The 15,432-nt window shown below is 45.7% G+C and overlaps 1 protein-coding gene across 1 annotated transcript in view; it reads right to left on the bottom strand.

The window, feature by feature from the left end:
* Window positions 1-14,552, bottom strand: part of MYO15B (myosin XVB) — a 30,954-nt gene extending 16,402 nt beyond the window's left edge. The window contains exons 1-21 of the mRNA XM_065648096.1: window positions 14,508-14,552; window positions 14,007-14,102; window positions 13,320-13,451; window positions 13,008-13,133; window positions 12,401-12,478; window positions 11,920-12,068; window positions 11,752-11,797; window positions 11,277-11,401; window positions 11,026-11,143; window positions 10,388-10,558; window positions 8,107-8,181; window positions 7,199-7,256; window positions 5,735-5,865; window positions 5,538-5,633; window positions 3,535-3,770; window positions 3,272-3,450; window positions 2,579-2,651; window positions 1,841-2,047; window positions 1,654-1,733; window positions 1,388-1,485; window positions 1,115-1,202 (exon numbers count right to left, since the gene is read on the bottom strand). Coding sequence (XP_065504168.1) covers window positions 1,115-1,202; window positions 1,388-1,485; window positions 1,654-1,733; window positions 1,841-2,047; window positions 2,579-2,651; window positions 3,272-3,450; window positions 3,535-3,770; window positions 5,538-5,633; window positions 5,735-5,865; window positions 7,199-7,256; window positions 8,107-8,181; window positions 10,388-10,558; window positions 11,026-11,143; window positions 11,277-11,401; window positions 11,752-11,797; window positions 11,920-12,068; window positions 12,401-12,478; window positions 13,008-13,133; window positions 13,320-13,451; window positions 14,007-14,102; window positions 14,508-14,552 — 2,407 coding nt within the window. The remainder of the gene's footprint in view (window positions 1-1,114; window positions 1,203-1,387; window positions 1,486-1,653; window positions 1,734-1,840; window positions 2,048-2,578; window positions 2,652-3,271; window positions 3,451-3,534; window positions 3,771-5,537; window positions 5,634-5,734; window positions 5,866-7,198; window positions 7,257-8,106; window positions 8,182-10,387; window positions 10,559-11,025; window positions 11,144-11,276; window positions 11,402-11,751; window positions 11,798-11,919; window positions 12,069-12,400; window positions 12,479-13,007; window positions 13,134-13,319; window positions 13,452-14,006; window positions 14,103-14,507) is intronic.
* Between the last annotated feature and the right edge of the window lie 880 nt (window positions 14,553-15,432).

The raw sequence follows: 15,432 nt of genomic DNA on the forward strand, positions 1-15,432 counted from the left end.
CCTCTGTATGGTTACAGAAAAGGGCTCTTCTTGAGGTTTGGACAAAGATCTCTGGGACTGCCACATCCATATTGGTCTCTTTTCAGCAGGTAACAAGGGTGAATGAACGAGTCCTGTCATCATGTGAAGGAACTGTGGGGAGAAAGGAATTTTTCTGCTCCCAGTAGTCAAGTCTCACATGAGGCCACAAAACAGAAATCCTGCTGAGGGCAAAGCTATCAGAGCAAGGGGCATGGAGATCAGTCTCAGGTAGGAGTGAGTCAGCACACAGCATAGGTCTACTGAATCATGGTGTCCTTGCCAGTGAGAATGGCACAGGGATGCCACGGAGAGACCTTCACATCCCACAATAACGCAAGTAGCCACATAAGTGACAAACTGGCCTCAGGCCAGTGATCTGCAACAGGGTTTGTCATGCCCCAGAACCTCTACAATAGCCAAAAATAGTCCCAGTCTCAGTAATAATCTCAACAGGACATTCCCCACCTTTCTGAAACAGCTGCGTATGTTCCTACACATGCAGATTTCTCAGTGCCATTAACATATTGGTGTTTGACTCCACCCTACTGAAAATACCTGAGTCTTAGCTCCACAGAAATGAGGAAAAGTAAAGAAACCAAACACACAAACCAGAACCTCTGCAGGGTTCAGACTTACTAACCCAAAGAATAGCTAGAGATGATGGGAAATTCTGTAAGGAAGCCATAAGAACGATTAAAATCCTCTCCTGAGAAAGGCAGCGATTATTTTGTGAAAGCACAAGGTGAATAGACGGCAAATACAGGACTCACAAGTATTGGCCTAGGGAAGAGGTGGCCTGGGTCAGAAGCAAGCTACCTGTTGCCTTGACCCCGAGACCAACTCAAGAGATAAATTAAAAGCAGAATAAAGGTGGTACCCTCACCTAGCGCCTTCCCCAAATCATGTCTCCCAGCACCTGGGAGCAAGGAGTGCAACTTCTGATGACCTACGCTAAAGACCAATGTTCTTCATTAATCAGTTGAGCCTATGCAATCATTAGTATTTAATTAATTAATTAATTTAATTAACTTGTGCTCACTGAACCTTATGTAGCCCCACAGGTGCTGCCAGCTGTCTCCATCCCCTTACAGACCTGTGGAAGGAAAGATTCCTCTCTGTGTGGGTCCAATCTTCCCACCTCCTTTCATGCGTCCGGTCAGACTCTCCCTGCTCTCCATATCCTGCGCATCAAGAGAAAACAGAGTTATCTGAGCTCAAAGAGGTAGATTTCACAGGGGGAGAGCCATTCAAAGGCATATCTGAGCTGAGAAGAGGCAGAGGGAATAGGCAGAGACAGGTTTGAGGGACACACAGGGACAGGAGAGCTGCAGAAAGAAAGAAGAAGGGAACATCAAAAGAGACTTACTGATGCTCTTGAGCTTTGATGCAGCACAGGGCTGAAAAGATCATCCAGATAGTGATCCAAGCCTCCAGGGGTCCTCGGGTCACCTCTGAATCTTGGATCTAAGAGCAGAGAGAAGTCTGGTGACAAGGCAGGTCCCCATTAGACAGTCATGTTTTGGAGCCCTTGCTCTACATCCAAGAAGAATCACCTGTTTCCCCCTCTGCTCTGATTCCCTGGCTGGGGCCCCTCTAGCCCTCCGCAGAGCACAGTCCTGGGTAGGAGCTCACCTGGATGGAGACTGCTGAATTCTGGAGGCAGGCTCAGTGGTGGGAAGGTAGGGGCCCGGATGCCTGGAGCAGGAGGGATACTGTTGAAGAAGAAAATGAGATGAGGACAGCACAGAATGCTGAGAGAAATACAAGCCACTGGGCGACAGGGCCACAAGTGGTGGGGCAGGAGGATGAAGTGACTCACGAATCCAGGTCAGAGCTCTGGAGGAAGCTTCTGTCTGTTACAGGAGTGATGGGGTACTCAGCTGAGGACTGAGAGGGGCTGCCGAGGTTGCTGAACTCCTCCATCTCTCCAATGAGGTCCAGCACAAAGTCACAGCCCAGCAGGTCTTGCCATGTATTTCCAGTAAACATGGAGATAGACCATCCTCGAGACTTCTTATCACAGCCACTGGTAACAGAGAAAGGAGAGAAAAGATGTCCAGGCAGGCAGAGGAGAGAAAGGAATACACTGCATTCAGTTTCCTCTTCCCTTGTCTATGCCTGCCTTAGTCCTTAAGATTTAGGGTTTGAATCAACATTTAAGTGTCCAGGGTCAAGAAAAAAATAGAATCAAGATTTGGTCTTTTTTTTTTTAATCTTTTCTCTGAAGCTGCTCTGACAGATCACACCAGTGATCCCTCTGTTCCTAAAGCAGCCCAGTTTATGCACACTGGTGGAATTGTAGAATCATAGTATCATATAATGGTTTAGATTGGAAGGGACCTTAAAGATCATCTAGTTCCAACCTCCTGCCGTGGGAAGAAATACCTTCCACTAGATCAGGTGGGTGAAGGAGAGAGCACAAGCCAGAGTGGGTAATGAGTGGCAATTCCGTATCTGACCACACAAATTTGAGCCTGCAGCCCTGACCAGTCTGAACTTTAGAACCAGTGACAGCCTCTTTCACACTCCCAGATCTTCTCCCATCCTCTGGCAGTACCTTGCACTCAGGATCCAGCCTGCGTACTGCTCCCCAGTCATCCAGGACTCCACCTCAGCTGAGAATTTCTCCTCTAGCACAGAAAAGAAAGTCAGTACACACAGTCTCCCTGGCAGGATGCAAAGCAACACCTAAGCTCTGCAGGACACAGGCAGAGTCCAGCTGGAAAGTCTTATACACTCCTGGGTGCAGGGGGGCACAGGAGGACTGGAAGCACATGGAGGGCTCCACGTGAACACATTCACATTCAAAATAACTGTTTGATGGCACAGGTTGGCATTTCTAACCCAACAGCTGAAAATCCTCGCAGTGTCCTGGTTCACTTGGGCCAGCACTCCAGTCACCAAGGAGCCAGAGAAGGGGTGTCCTGCGTTCATGTCAGAGCTTCTGAGCTCTCAAGAGGCAGCATAAGTCAATATTTGAGAAGGGAGAAAGACAAAGTCCATTGAGATGGGCCCAAACCCAGATTAATCTCATCCGTCAGCCTGAATAGCAGGTCTCATCAGGCCCAGACTTTGGGAATTTCGTATCTAGATTCATATGCTTGTGTCCCCCATGGTTATACCAGCCAGAAATAATCAGCATTCCAATCCCTCTTTACTAAGATGAGGGAAGTATTTTCTGAATGCTGACTTCCGCACTGGAAAATCCTTAGGGACTAGAAGATAGCAGAAGGGCAGAAGCACAAGTTACCGTTAAAGGTATGAACGTCCAGCACCATCCTCCCTCTCCTCTGGTTTGCAGTCCACTCCAGCTGAGTTGGAGGGTAGGCCCGAGATAACGTAGCATCTACTTCTGTGTGCTGTGCTGCTGTCAAGATCTTGCGCTGGCAAACAGCGTTGTAGCCCTCCAGGCCATGATCTGACACGAATCTAGGAAAAGGCAACTGCCTTTAACACACTGCTCATCTCTCTCAACCTTAATGAAAGTGTAGGTAGGTCTTTTCTCTTCCTTACTTCAGCAATGGCTTCTCCAGTGCTGGTGAAGGGGCAAAGCAGCTCAGCAAAGTTGCCATCAGGACCCAAGCTCGCTGGCTGTGCTCCATGTCTGGGTTCTTCCATGTCTGGGCAACCACCTGACTGAAGATTTCATTGCGCAGAGCAATGTTATTCAAACCTCTCCCGGCAATGTAATTGCCCAGAAGTATCTCCTGCCAGCCACGGAGATTCTTGTCACCAATGAACCGTAAAATCTAGAAATATCCAAAGAAAAAAAGAGAACTCTAGCTGTAACCCTCTGTCCTCAATTGTGTTGTGAGGTGACAACCTGGGTTGTAGAAACCAGAGTGTTTGTGGGCCTAAGAAAAGTAGGCAACACTGAGATCAGGATCTGTTTTTGGATTTTGTGCACCACCTAAGTTCTAGGAAATTTGGGAGGTAGTGTTCATAGACACCGGATCCTGACTAAAAGTCAGGATGACTTCAGTCTCTTCTTAGTTATGATTCTAAGTCAGAATTTGTTCTTGGGCAAAACACTTGCCCTTTGGGCAGAGCTCAGACACACAAGCAAATTACCATATGTTGTTTGTTACTGTGCCTGAGCCCACAGGCTGCCTAGCTGTAAAAATACATTAAAAAATTGTGCTTAGCTGATCTTTGTGAAAAGCTCAGAGAGCCAAACGAGTGAAGACTGTCTAACAACTGAATGTTAAAAAGACTTTGGTGTAGTTAATATTATACCAAGTAGTATGAGATGTGGTATCTCAACCAACTCACTTGAGCAATGATTCAGCTTCTTGGCTATGCATGTCAAGACCTTAGATGCTTTTGTAATTTCTATTTCTTACCCTCAGGTACAGAATAATTTCTTTCAGCCTCTACACTTGAATACGTCATTAGATTAAGATTTTTCTAAAATGTGCCATGGACAGCTTTGAAAAGAACATTTATGAGTGATGGCCTTTTTCTTCTCAGAGAACACCACCTAAAATGGTTAATGGTAGTAAACATGTCAGAGATTCACCAAGAAAAACAGGAGATGGTGGTTGTTTAGTTTTCATGGAATTCTTTGTAGTAAATCCCTATGTATTACAGCCTTCGCCAAAGAAATAGCTTTTTTTTTTATTAGCAATGGAGAAAAATTATCTTGATCTTCAGGAAAAATAATAATAGTCTGCTTAAACACAAACCTATTCACAAGATTTTATTGAAGCTTATACTCTTCTATAATTGGCACCATTAGGACAAAACAAGAGACTGGTTTTAGTTATTACCTTTCCTAATGGGCTTATTTTAATTACATGTAATTCTCAAAAGGATTACCAGATTTACTTAGAAATTATCTGAAGTCTCATTTCAGTTTCAGAGAGCCAACATTACTATTTTTAAGAAGAAATGCATGTTTCACATGAACAGAGGTGAAATAACACCATTTCCCTTACACAAACACTACAGAATTAGGGTGTGGTCCTAGGTGCAGTTTTCCTGATGACAAAGTCCCTGCCTCATTCCAGCCTTTATACAACAGTTCACTGTCCCCTGTTGCGTACTGACACAACCGTATGCCTGAGATACAATCAATATATTTACTATAAGACACATCATGGAAAAGATCTGAGTTAATTTTTTTTTTGGACTGACAAAGAATAAGTGCTTGAGAAGACAGATCTCCCTTATACTGTCATTGCTACTGAATTTAGAATATTGGGAAAGTAAGGTTTAGCAGTCTAATGCCTATATGCCCTGCCAAATTCCGAGGCTACATCACCAGGCAATTCACTTGGATCCCACTGGTCTATGGCTGGTCTAAGCTTCACCAAGAATACAGCAAGCCCAAGGGGTTGCATGTGATCTCTGCCAGACCACTCTGGTGTCTAGGAGGAGATATTTATTCTGCTCTACTAACACACCATGTAAGAACAGTACCCACCAGCAGCATCTTGTTATATAAAGGTGTCAAAACATTGTCTTATGGCCACTTGTTCTTCAACAAAGCCCTGGTCAAGAAAGATGTCTCTTACCAGTTTGTTGATCTCAAGCGCACTCTCCTGGTATTCAGCATCCAGACGGGTTAAGGGGTGCTGCAGAGGCTGACCAGGGGCAGGGAAGTCTGTCTTCTAAAAGAAACACAAATATAGAAACAGCTTGTTCCTGGTGTTACTATAACTAGCGTGTATCCCCAGTGGGGAAGCAATTAAGAGATATAGAGAGCTCCTACCTGGAAGTGTGACTTAATGAAGGAGGAGAAAGGATAGCTGTTGATGGTGGGCGGGAGGGAAAGATCATCTTTGACCTTGACTTCTGGAGGCAATGCCTCAGTTATCTGGTGGGCCTGTGCTCGGTGCTGACCTGCAAGAGAAAGAGGTCTTGTGTTGTAGCACTTGGAAAGGCAGCCAGAATACACCCGACTTGCAGTGCAACACATGGCTAACATACATCTAACCTTGCCTGAGCACCTGTAGCAGCACCTGTAGCACCCCCCCTGGCTCCAGGGACACTCAGGAGCAAACATCTTCCTAAATGAAGAGATGATGGACTAGATGATCTTTCGAGGTCCCTTCCAATCCCTAACATTCTGTGATTTCTCAATGCAGCACAACTTCTGTGCATTCCTCTATCTCCAAACCAGCATGTCCCCTGGTGCTCTCCTCCTCCTCCCTGTTTACATCCCGTCACCTTTCATTTTCAGCACTTTCAGTGTGGTTTGTCCCCTGAGCTCCCCTCGGTACCATTGCTCATTAGACCAGGTGGTGGTCGCTAGAGGGGAATGCCAGGAAGTATGAGGTATTTGGGAATTCAGCACAGTCTGCTCCAATTCACAACTCTTCTGCCTGATTGTAACTTTTACTGTACTATACAGAAGGCCAAAGATGCAGCTGTCAGTTTGTTAGATGCTATACCAACACGAAGAGGCAAATCCTGCCTCAACCTATTGGCAACTTAAATTTGTACATTGTATGAAGAGTTACAGAGGAAACAAAACTGCAAATAACTTAATGCTCAAGATCAGGTCAACAACTTGGGAAATTATTTCAGTTAGTGGTATTTTAGTGATTTGAAAACAAAACAAAAAACTTCCCATCCTAAGCAAAACATTTTTCTTTAATTGTTATATTGTTACATCCTTAAGTTGTTATATTGTTTTTACCTACTTCTATTTTAAAATAATTACTTTTGAAGAAGTAATTTTTAATAAAAATCCAAATATTTATTTGAAGTGCCAAAATTGTAGTTTTGACTTCTTCACCTTCAATTTCCTTAAAGATTTTTGAGTAGAAAAAAGATGGCTTTAAATTCTCACACCCCAGATACCCAGCTCTGCAAGACACCCAGGTTCATTAAACAGTTTGCTGCCACATAGCTTTGACCAAAAACTTTTGCATCATCACTGTCATCAGTTCTATCTGCACAGTTCAAAAAAAGAGCTGCGAAGGTAACAAAGATACTGAATTTTAATCTAGTGTTCTGCCCGCTGGCCCAAGTCACATTTCCACCCTGTCGTGCTGGGAAACAATATACATGACACCATTTGCCTTTATCATATTTACACTGCAATAATAATAAACCAAATACAACTGAGGTGACAGCAGGTGGAACAAGCACCTACTTCAACTGCTAGAAAATAAGGAAATAAACAGTCAAGTAAGTGTGGGAAAGGGAGGGAAGGGGGAGGATTTCTCACCTTCAGCGAACTGCAGGAGGGCAGCGAGCTCTGCAGGGATCTCCAGCAGTCCCACGTCCTGTGGAGACAGTGAGCACGTCAGTACCAGCTGGGGTACCAGCACTGAAACAACACATAAACCCTCAGCTCTTCTGCTGCGACTGGGTAAAGCTGCCTTTGAAAAGCTGGCCAGAAGAAGGCCTGAGCATCTGAGCAAAACCAGTGATTTCTGCTTATGCAATGTTCAGAAACATTACAAATAGGCAAGTATCATATGAACACAGGTATATGGCACAGGTCAGCAAAGGATAGAAAGGTGAGTAATTCCTAAAAAATCAACTGTCACAGGGGAATTGACAGGGAAGTTGACCTTCTCTGACTCATCTTTCATTACTAACAAGTTTGGCATATTGCACAGAAGAGATTGCAGTTGAAAGGTAAGGGCTATTTCCTCCTGCTCCGTTTTTCTGCCATTTTTATTTTTCAGTATCCAAGAGTGCTACAGCATATATAAAGAGAGACCTGATTCTGATCTTTGACACACACCACCATTTTGGAAGTTCCTAAGGAAGGTCAGATCTGTACCTGGGTAATTCAGATGAGAATCTGGCCAATGAGCCTCGATTTGTCACTGTTTTTCACCTTGCATGATGCATTTGTGCAAGGTAGAAAGTAAACAGGCCAACGAAACACAGTGTATCAGCATCAATGTCTGCATATAACATCAGGTCAGGGGATTTCAGACAGGACTAGTTACATTAAGACACTGTGGAACCAAGGCAAAGGCACAAAGCCTGAGCTTTTGGGTTTTTTTGTTAAAATCTGAATAGCAAAACCTCTACTCATCAGCATACTGACATCTCCCCCCACATAAATTCTCAGCAATGCTTGTTTTATCTCAGACTGTCCCAGACCATTTGACAACTTACCATTCCTTGGTTGGGACTCTTCTCTGTGCCACCACTGGCCAGGGACCTTCTTTGTTTCCTTTCCTCTAATTCCTTCTGTTAGGAGATGAAAGGGGGGTGAGAACAGTTGTATAAGACGTCACTTCCAGCTGCTTCTGGGGGCAGACTCTGCAGATGGGCAGGAGCTGGTGTCCTGCTCCAGCAGACAAAAACGACAGAACAGCTGCAGAGCCTTCTTGGAACTCAACACAATGTATTGAGAAGGGGATGCCCAGGCAAAGCCCTTAGAGCTGTGCTGAAACACCACCTGCCCCGCACAACACAATTCAACAGCAAGAGCCTTCATCACCTGCCCAGCATCCTCACCACACCTTTCCTCCCTTGCCTGGCATTGGATGTGTCTCAGGACAAAAACACACAGCAGCTGTCAGAAATATTCACCTGCCTTCTCCAGCATCAAAGAATACAGTAACGCAGCCTGAACACGGATGGACAAACTTGTCCATGGAGAGGGACCCCTTTAGAGGGGGTTGCAGCGATACCAAAAGCGAAACTCCCTTGCAGGTCTGCCCTTTCCCATCCATTCTACTGTCCCCCAGCCTCAACAACTCACCTGACTCCTACTCCGAGATGGAAAAGAAGGATCTCTGCCTCTCCCTCTCTCTCTCCCGCTTGTCTATATTGGAGAATGATGTGACTAGATGGGAGGTTATGAGGGTTGGGCTGAGAAAGACAGTAGGCATGCTGAAGTCCAAAGAGCAGGGCTGTGGGGTGGGAGGAGGAACTTTGCAGCAGGTGAACTTTGCAACCTTTATTGTTGCTGCTGCATGTACAGAGACCTCAGCAAGCAAACACTGGAGGAACAGAAACAAATTCAAAAGAGCTGTGCTGTTGTGGTTACCTGGGAGAAAGAAAAGCTGGATCCTGTCCAAGTAGGAAGAGGCAGGAAAAGGAACAGAAACACACACTGCTCTGGGCATGGCAGAAGGAACCTCTGCAGTCTTCCGACCACAACACTAACCTTAACCCTCCACCCTATTCTTTGCTGGTCATGCCAGCAGCTGTCCTGCTCCCTCCCTTGTGAAGCTGACTATGATAGGGATGTTAGTTGCTACCCTAAGGACGAGTGGTCTGATTTCCTGGTTTCAGTTTTCTTTTTAGTACCTTGTGCAAAATATATCCAACCTATTTGACAGAATCACAGCTCTCTCCTTCACACAATTTTCCATCTTCTCAAACCACTGCCATCCCATTCTCACCCCACCTATGGTCCCAGTTGATTCCCAAAGGGCCAGACTTCAGCAGCCTGAGGCAGCTCTAAGGGGTCAGGGGAGGATCACCATGGACTGAAAAAATCTTGCATTTCAGTCACCATCTGGGAAAACACCATAAATTGAACTGGACAACTAAAAGAGCAAGATTAATTACTCCTTACAGCTTGAGCACAACAGTGACTCTAGAGACTACAGATGGAATAAGCTCATGTCTTGTGTGGAGCAACTTAGAGAAGCTTACATATACAGACATACGAATCGGCTGCATTCGTACTACCTTTGCCAATTCTGAACTTTGTCTAGGGAGGAAGGCTCCAGTCTCTGTGTTTCCTTCTTTTGACTACATTTATATCAGCCAGAAAGTGAAAGACACCTCATAGGATCATTCCCAATAAACTTGCTGAAGTCATCCCTGCCCTGACCTCACCCAGTCACCAGCTCGTTCTGCCTAGGGTAGAAATAGCTCCTGCAGTTCACCTTGTCCTGAGAAGAGTGTTACCTGGCAGTGCTTTCGCCTTTGAATCAAAGATCTAGAGATTAAAATCATGGTGTTAAATTGCACCAAAGTCTTCTTCAGCCTCCTGTAACGCTTCCTAGAGGGATGTGAAAAGAGAAGAACTGCTAATGAGGGAAACATCAACAAAATTTAGGCAGGCTGTGGATTCTATTCGAGAGTATGGGCCACACAGAACATTATTACAATAAGGCAGTCTGGATTTGGTCTTATGTGTTAAGCCCGGTCCTCTCTTAGATGTTTTCCCTACATCCTTTACTCTAGCTAGCTTAGCACAGGCAAGTTACAGTAAGAGTGTTGACAGCTGCTGTATTTCCCCTGGAACCTCTGCTCAGTGTTGGGAACCAGACTGGGAAGTCAGTCCCTCCTCCACCATTCCAGTAATGGGACACCTCCCTGCAGAACAGTCCAGGAGCCCACATGAGGAGAGGCCTGGTCAGGCACATCCCCATCTTGCTGTCCGGGGCAAGGACAAAGGGCTGTACCTTGCCTGATCTTTGACTCCTGACCTTGCCTGGTAACCTCGGAAGTGAGCCTGAATGATTATGACTTTCTCCTGGAGGACATGGAGGCGTCTGCGGTGAAGGAGGCATCGGAAGTTCCTTTGCAGAGTTACAATGGCCCAACTCTGCCTCTGGTTCCATCGTCTCTCCAGAAGCTGCCTGGCCTTCTCCTTCAGAAAGACCTGGGCAAAGAGAACAGCTGCTGACCCACAAGGAAAGCAGCCAGATTCTCTAAGAGTGGATCAATAACAAAAGCTGCTGGTTTATCTCTCCGTAGCCTTCAAGGCTCCTTGCTAAAGAAACTGCACTCCCTTATTTGGGGAGGGCAGGAGGTGCAGGTGCAGGTGACAGAGATGGATGTATTTGTGGAGGACAGAAAACCAGGTAGAAACCCGGATGTCAATCAGGGAATGCTGGGTAGAGTTGGCCGTGCTACTAGAACAGCCTGGAGCAAGAGTCTCCTGTTTCTTTAACTGAAATGCTAAAAATCTCCTTCATACTTGAGATAAGATGCAAAGCAAAAGGGAGGTGAAGCCACGCAATGTTCTCCCTTTTTGGGCAGAGAGCTGGGCTGTTCTCTGCCCATTGACAGACAATGAATAGATGGCTGGGCCTGGGCGATGAAGATGGGATTCTCTATAGGCATCACCTTTGTTACTCCAATCTGATAGAGATCTGAGGGGTTCCCAACCACACAAGACAGCACTGCTGCGCAGCCTTCTCTTTCCTCCAAGCAGTTGTGCCCTCGCCCAGCCAGGAGGCCATACCTGGAAGACAAGATGTTGATATGACAGAAGCCAGAGCTGTAACTGGAGTGTTCAGAGAACAAATCACAATGTGCTGACAAGTTCATCCAGGCTGCGAGTGGCTGGGAAAACCCAAGCTTGTACACTGCTGTACCTGGCTAGGAAGTTCTGGAATGGAAGGCGGACCGGGTATCCCTTCTTTCTAATGTGGATGGCCTCCAGTATCCCAGAATGCCGCAGCTGACAAGTGACATACTCCACATCAAAGATACTTGACAGCTGTGAATATAAGGCAGAAGAAAAATGTAAAACAAGAAATAAAAAAGAAAGGAGAAAGAGGGCAGAGAGTTTAGAAAGGGTGTCTTTCTATTGTTCCATCCTTGGGTTAGACCTTCCCATGGTCTATGGGTGATGGAACACAAAACCCAACCCATCCTTTGGTGTCCAGCTGACACTGGCTTCTTATCCTCCAGCATGTGGTCAGCTCACATGGCCACAGGGAAGGGCAAGAGACAGAGAAAGGGGAAGAAAAGTTTCAAGCTATCAAAGAAGTCCAAACCCTAGCTGCAAAAGGAGATCTGCTGGAAAGGACTGGACTACAAAGAACTAACGGACAGGTGCTGCCCTACCTTTTTGGGATTAGGGGTGATGCAGCGAATGAAGAAGGCATGGCTCCTGCAAAACAGAAGAAAGAAACTTTGATCATCCTCCTCTGTGCTGACCTGGGAAGACCTCACACAATTCTGTGTGCAGCAATCAGCCCAGTGCAAGGGTGGCACCAGAAGAGCATCTCTCACCTTCTCAGCTTGGTGATAAGGTCCTGCAATGACTGCTGGAATTTGGACACCAGTGTGGAGGTTTGAGACTTGACACCTTTGCCTCTGGCCCTCAGCTCCCTTTGCTGACTATAGGCAGCTTTAGCCTTCTGGAAAATGTGAGACACCATCTGCAAAAACAAAGAAATGTCCAAATCTCACTCAACTACATAGAAAGAAAAATTTCTTCTATCTGAAACTTGGGGGACCATTCTCCCTCGCCCCTAGCAGTGCCAGGAACTCAGCTGCATCCTTAGACAGTCTGCGTTTCACAAATAAAATACATCACTTGCAGGAAAAAGCCTTGCTCAATTCTCAAGTGTCCTTCAGTAGAACAAAAGTCCTCATGGTTCTTCCAGGCTCTCTTGACACCTGATGAAGATCTTTCTGCTTCCATATGAAATCAATGAATGGCTCGTTAGGTATCTGCAATAGCAGTCTTCATCCTGAACCACTACAGTACCTTGAGGCGGCTCTGAGAGAACATATCCAGCACCTCTGGACACAGCTGGTCACGGTTTTTATTAAGAAACTTGTGGACCTGCAGAGGCAAAGTCCTATTTAATGCACTGTTCAGACCACCAACCAGACAGGAAAACACCCCTCTTACACACACCCTCACTTGGGGCAAACAGCTGGAGAGGTGGAACAGGAGGAAAGCCCTAGAGAATGAAGCTTGCTGTTCCTGCTGCCACCAAGAGTGAAGGGGACAATGACTTCTGCTTTTAGGAGGGATTGCTCCTTTCCCTCTACACATTGCCCAGCAGACTTTGACTCCTCACTTACTTTCAGCAGCAACAGCTTTCCTGGATTTCCAGGGCTCTGAGGCAAGCAGTGTAGGCTATTGTGTGCCTGAGGCCATTACCTATTTTGCTTCTGCCCAGAGGCAGCTTAGTTACGTCTCCTAATAAGAATCTCCTCATTTCTGAGGAACCGATGCTCTAGAGTGATGTGCAGTTACAAAGAGAGGGCTTTGATCACAGCACTCGAAGCTGGCCCATCAGGACATCCACGGCTTGCTTCCAAACTGCCCTGTTGCTCCAGCTGCTCAGAGCCCCCTGCCAGCTCACCTGATAGGTAACGGGGCCTGCATAGTGCTTCACGGTGAAGACTGGCAAAGGCAGCTTGGGCTTGGCATACCAAAGGCTGTTTCCATGATGGTAATGACACTTCTGGAGGAAAGTGTGGTCAGTGGCCTATAAAGGAGATGACAAACATCTTTCCGGCTGCTGCAACATGTTCAGTAGGCTGAAAAGCTGCTGTTAAACTGAAGGTAAAAACATCTAATACTTGTGCAAACACAGTCCACGTTCAATCTGTTTAACTGCCTCACCATAAACAACCTGTGAAAGGGATTTCATAGGAGGATAAGAGCTTCTCACCTGGGTCAGTGAAGTCTGGTCATCCAGGATACACAAGATGCCATGGGGTTTTGCAGCAATGAAATCTAGGCATGACTTGCTGTACATCTTGGAAATAGGAATCCAAGCTAACTGCTCTTGACTATATTCCTCCTGCATGTTAAAGGCCAATCAGTCAAATACAGCCATGCAAACAAGAACGATGGAGTGAGTTAACAGAGGAATTTGGTTTATCCAGAAGCTAGTGCTTCACTGCTGTTAGGAACTTGCCAAGAATTATCTGGTTTTGTCTTATGAAACTTCTTCTAAAGTCGCTAATCATTTTCCTGATTTAAGAAAGGAAGGCTGCTAAGCAGAGTGATAAGTAAACTGTGAAAGGCCACAAGTCTGACAAATACACTTTTATCCCCCAGATTTGAGTGGTACATAAAATGCTACAATGAACCTACCAAACAGGCTCTAAAAATACCAGCTGAGGCCTGGGGTCCTTGATGCTGACAATCTCACCTATATGATCTGTAAAAGGGAGCAGGGCACTAAACAAAGTCCCCTTCCCTTAATCTACTACAGAATTAGTAGAAGGTGTTGAATAGCCGTCTCTTTGGCCTAGGTTTCTTGCTTCTCCACTAAAAGATACTCTCCAGCTGCGGCTTCCTCAGCTCATTCCATATGTGCTGCCTTTCACCTGCTGGCATAAGTTCCATTTACCTCTTCCTGGGCAATGACAGTCTGGTTGAAAAAATGCTGGAGATGCTCATTGGCAAAGTTGATGCAGAGTTGCTCTAAGCTGTTCACACCCAGATCCTGCAAATACAAAAAGGCATCATCAGTTCCAGTTCACAGCCTTCCCAGGAGGCTGTGTCTTCTTGTGAATAATGCACAGCACCAGATGGTGCCGATCTGAGCTGCTGGCTCAGGCAGCTTGTTGTGATCAGTACGTGTGAATGAACCTAAGAAATTCAAATCATCTTATGTCTGGTTCGCAAGCTCTTTGCCTGGTTTATTGACTGGGCAGAACAGCAAGAGGCAAGACAAGCTGTGAAGGAGCACAAAGAAGAAGAGATCTATTCTTGAAAGCACATCCCCACCCATATATGCTCCATTGTTTTAAGCATTCATCAGAACACACAGATTTTAATAGGAATACCAAGCATAAAACTCACGGGCACATATCACTCTAAGCCTCTGCTCTGCCTGGTTTTTACTTACTGCAAGTCTGGGAAGCCCCCAGGAGTGCGGTAGGGGCAGAGACATGGGTGTATACCCGCCATAAGGGTAACAATTCCTGACCCAGGACTCTAGATGCTACCCTAAACTCAGTTTCAGAAAGTAACACCTTGCAGAGCCTTTGCTTACAAAATTATCTGAGCTTCTACTATTCCTGGACTGATACAAAGCCTAGTAGATCAGGGAGAATCTCTTCAGAAACCTCAGTGGATTCTGGACTTGTCCCTATTCAGGCTTGGAATAACAGAAAAGCAGGATATGCTGAAGCACAAAAACCACCCATCAGATACTCTCCTACTTCCTATTTCTGGCAGTGACTGAGGAGAATCAGCATGCACACTTGCAGTCCAGACGGTATCAAAAGAATAGGAAACGCAACCTCAAAACCATGTATGTCCACAATGCCCACGATGCAGTCTGATTCCCAGGGAGCCAACCACTCATTGATTCTCAGCAGCAGCCACTCAAAGAGCAGATAATACAGAGTCTTGGCAATGGAGTCCCTGAGTAGGAGAGAGGAGTAAACCCAGTTACTGCAAAGACAGCACCCTTGGGTGCATCTCACCAACCCAAACAACAGCAGAATCACCTGGCATTGATGGCTCCTTCTACAGACAGAGGGGTGAAGATCTGGTCATAAGATGTCACCTGGATACATAAAGAGCCAGAATTTACTGCTGTTATCTCACAAATACACGGGTTTTTTTGAATCTACGAGGAAGTCAGCCCCGTTAATAAATGGATTTTTTTTTTTCTATTTGGCCTGATAATTTACTCAGGTATCAAACCAAAAAGTAAAACAGAATTGTGCTGCCACATTTTAGGGTGGGAGTCAACTGGCCAAAGTGTTAAGCCTGAAGCCACCTCATGTCAGAAAAGAGCCCACCTAGATGTGAGTTCTGCCATT

This window comes from Caloenas nicobarica, chromosome 18, assembly GCF_036013445.1.
Source record: "Caloenas nicobarica isolate bCalNic1 chromosome 18, bCalNic1.hap1, whole genome shotgun sequence".
NCBI classification, from domain to species: domain Eukaryota; kingdom Metazoa; phylum Chordata; class Aves; order Columbiformes; family Columbidae; genus Caloenas; species Caloenas nicobarica.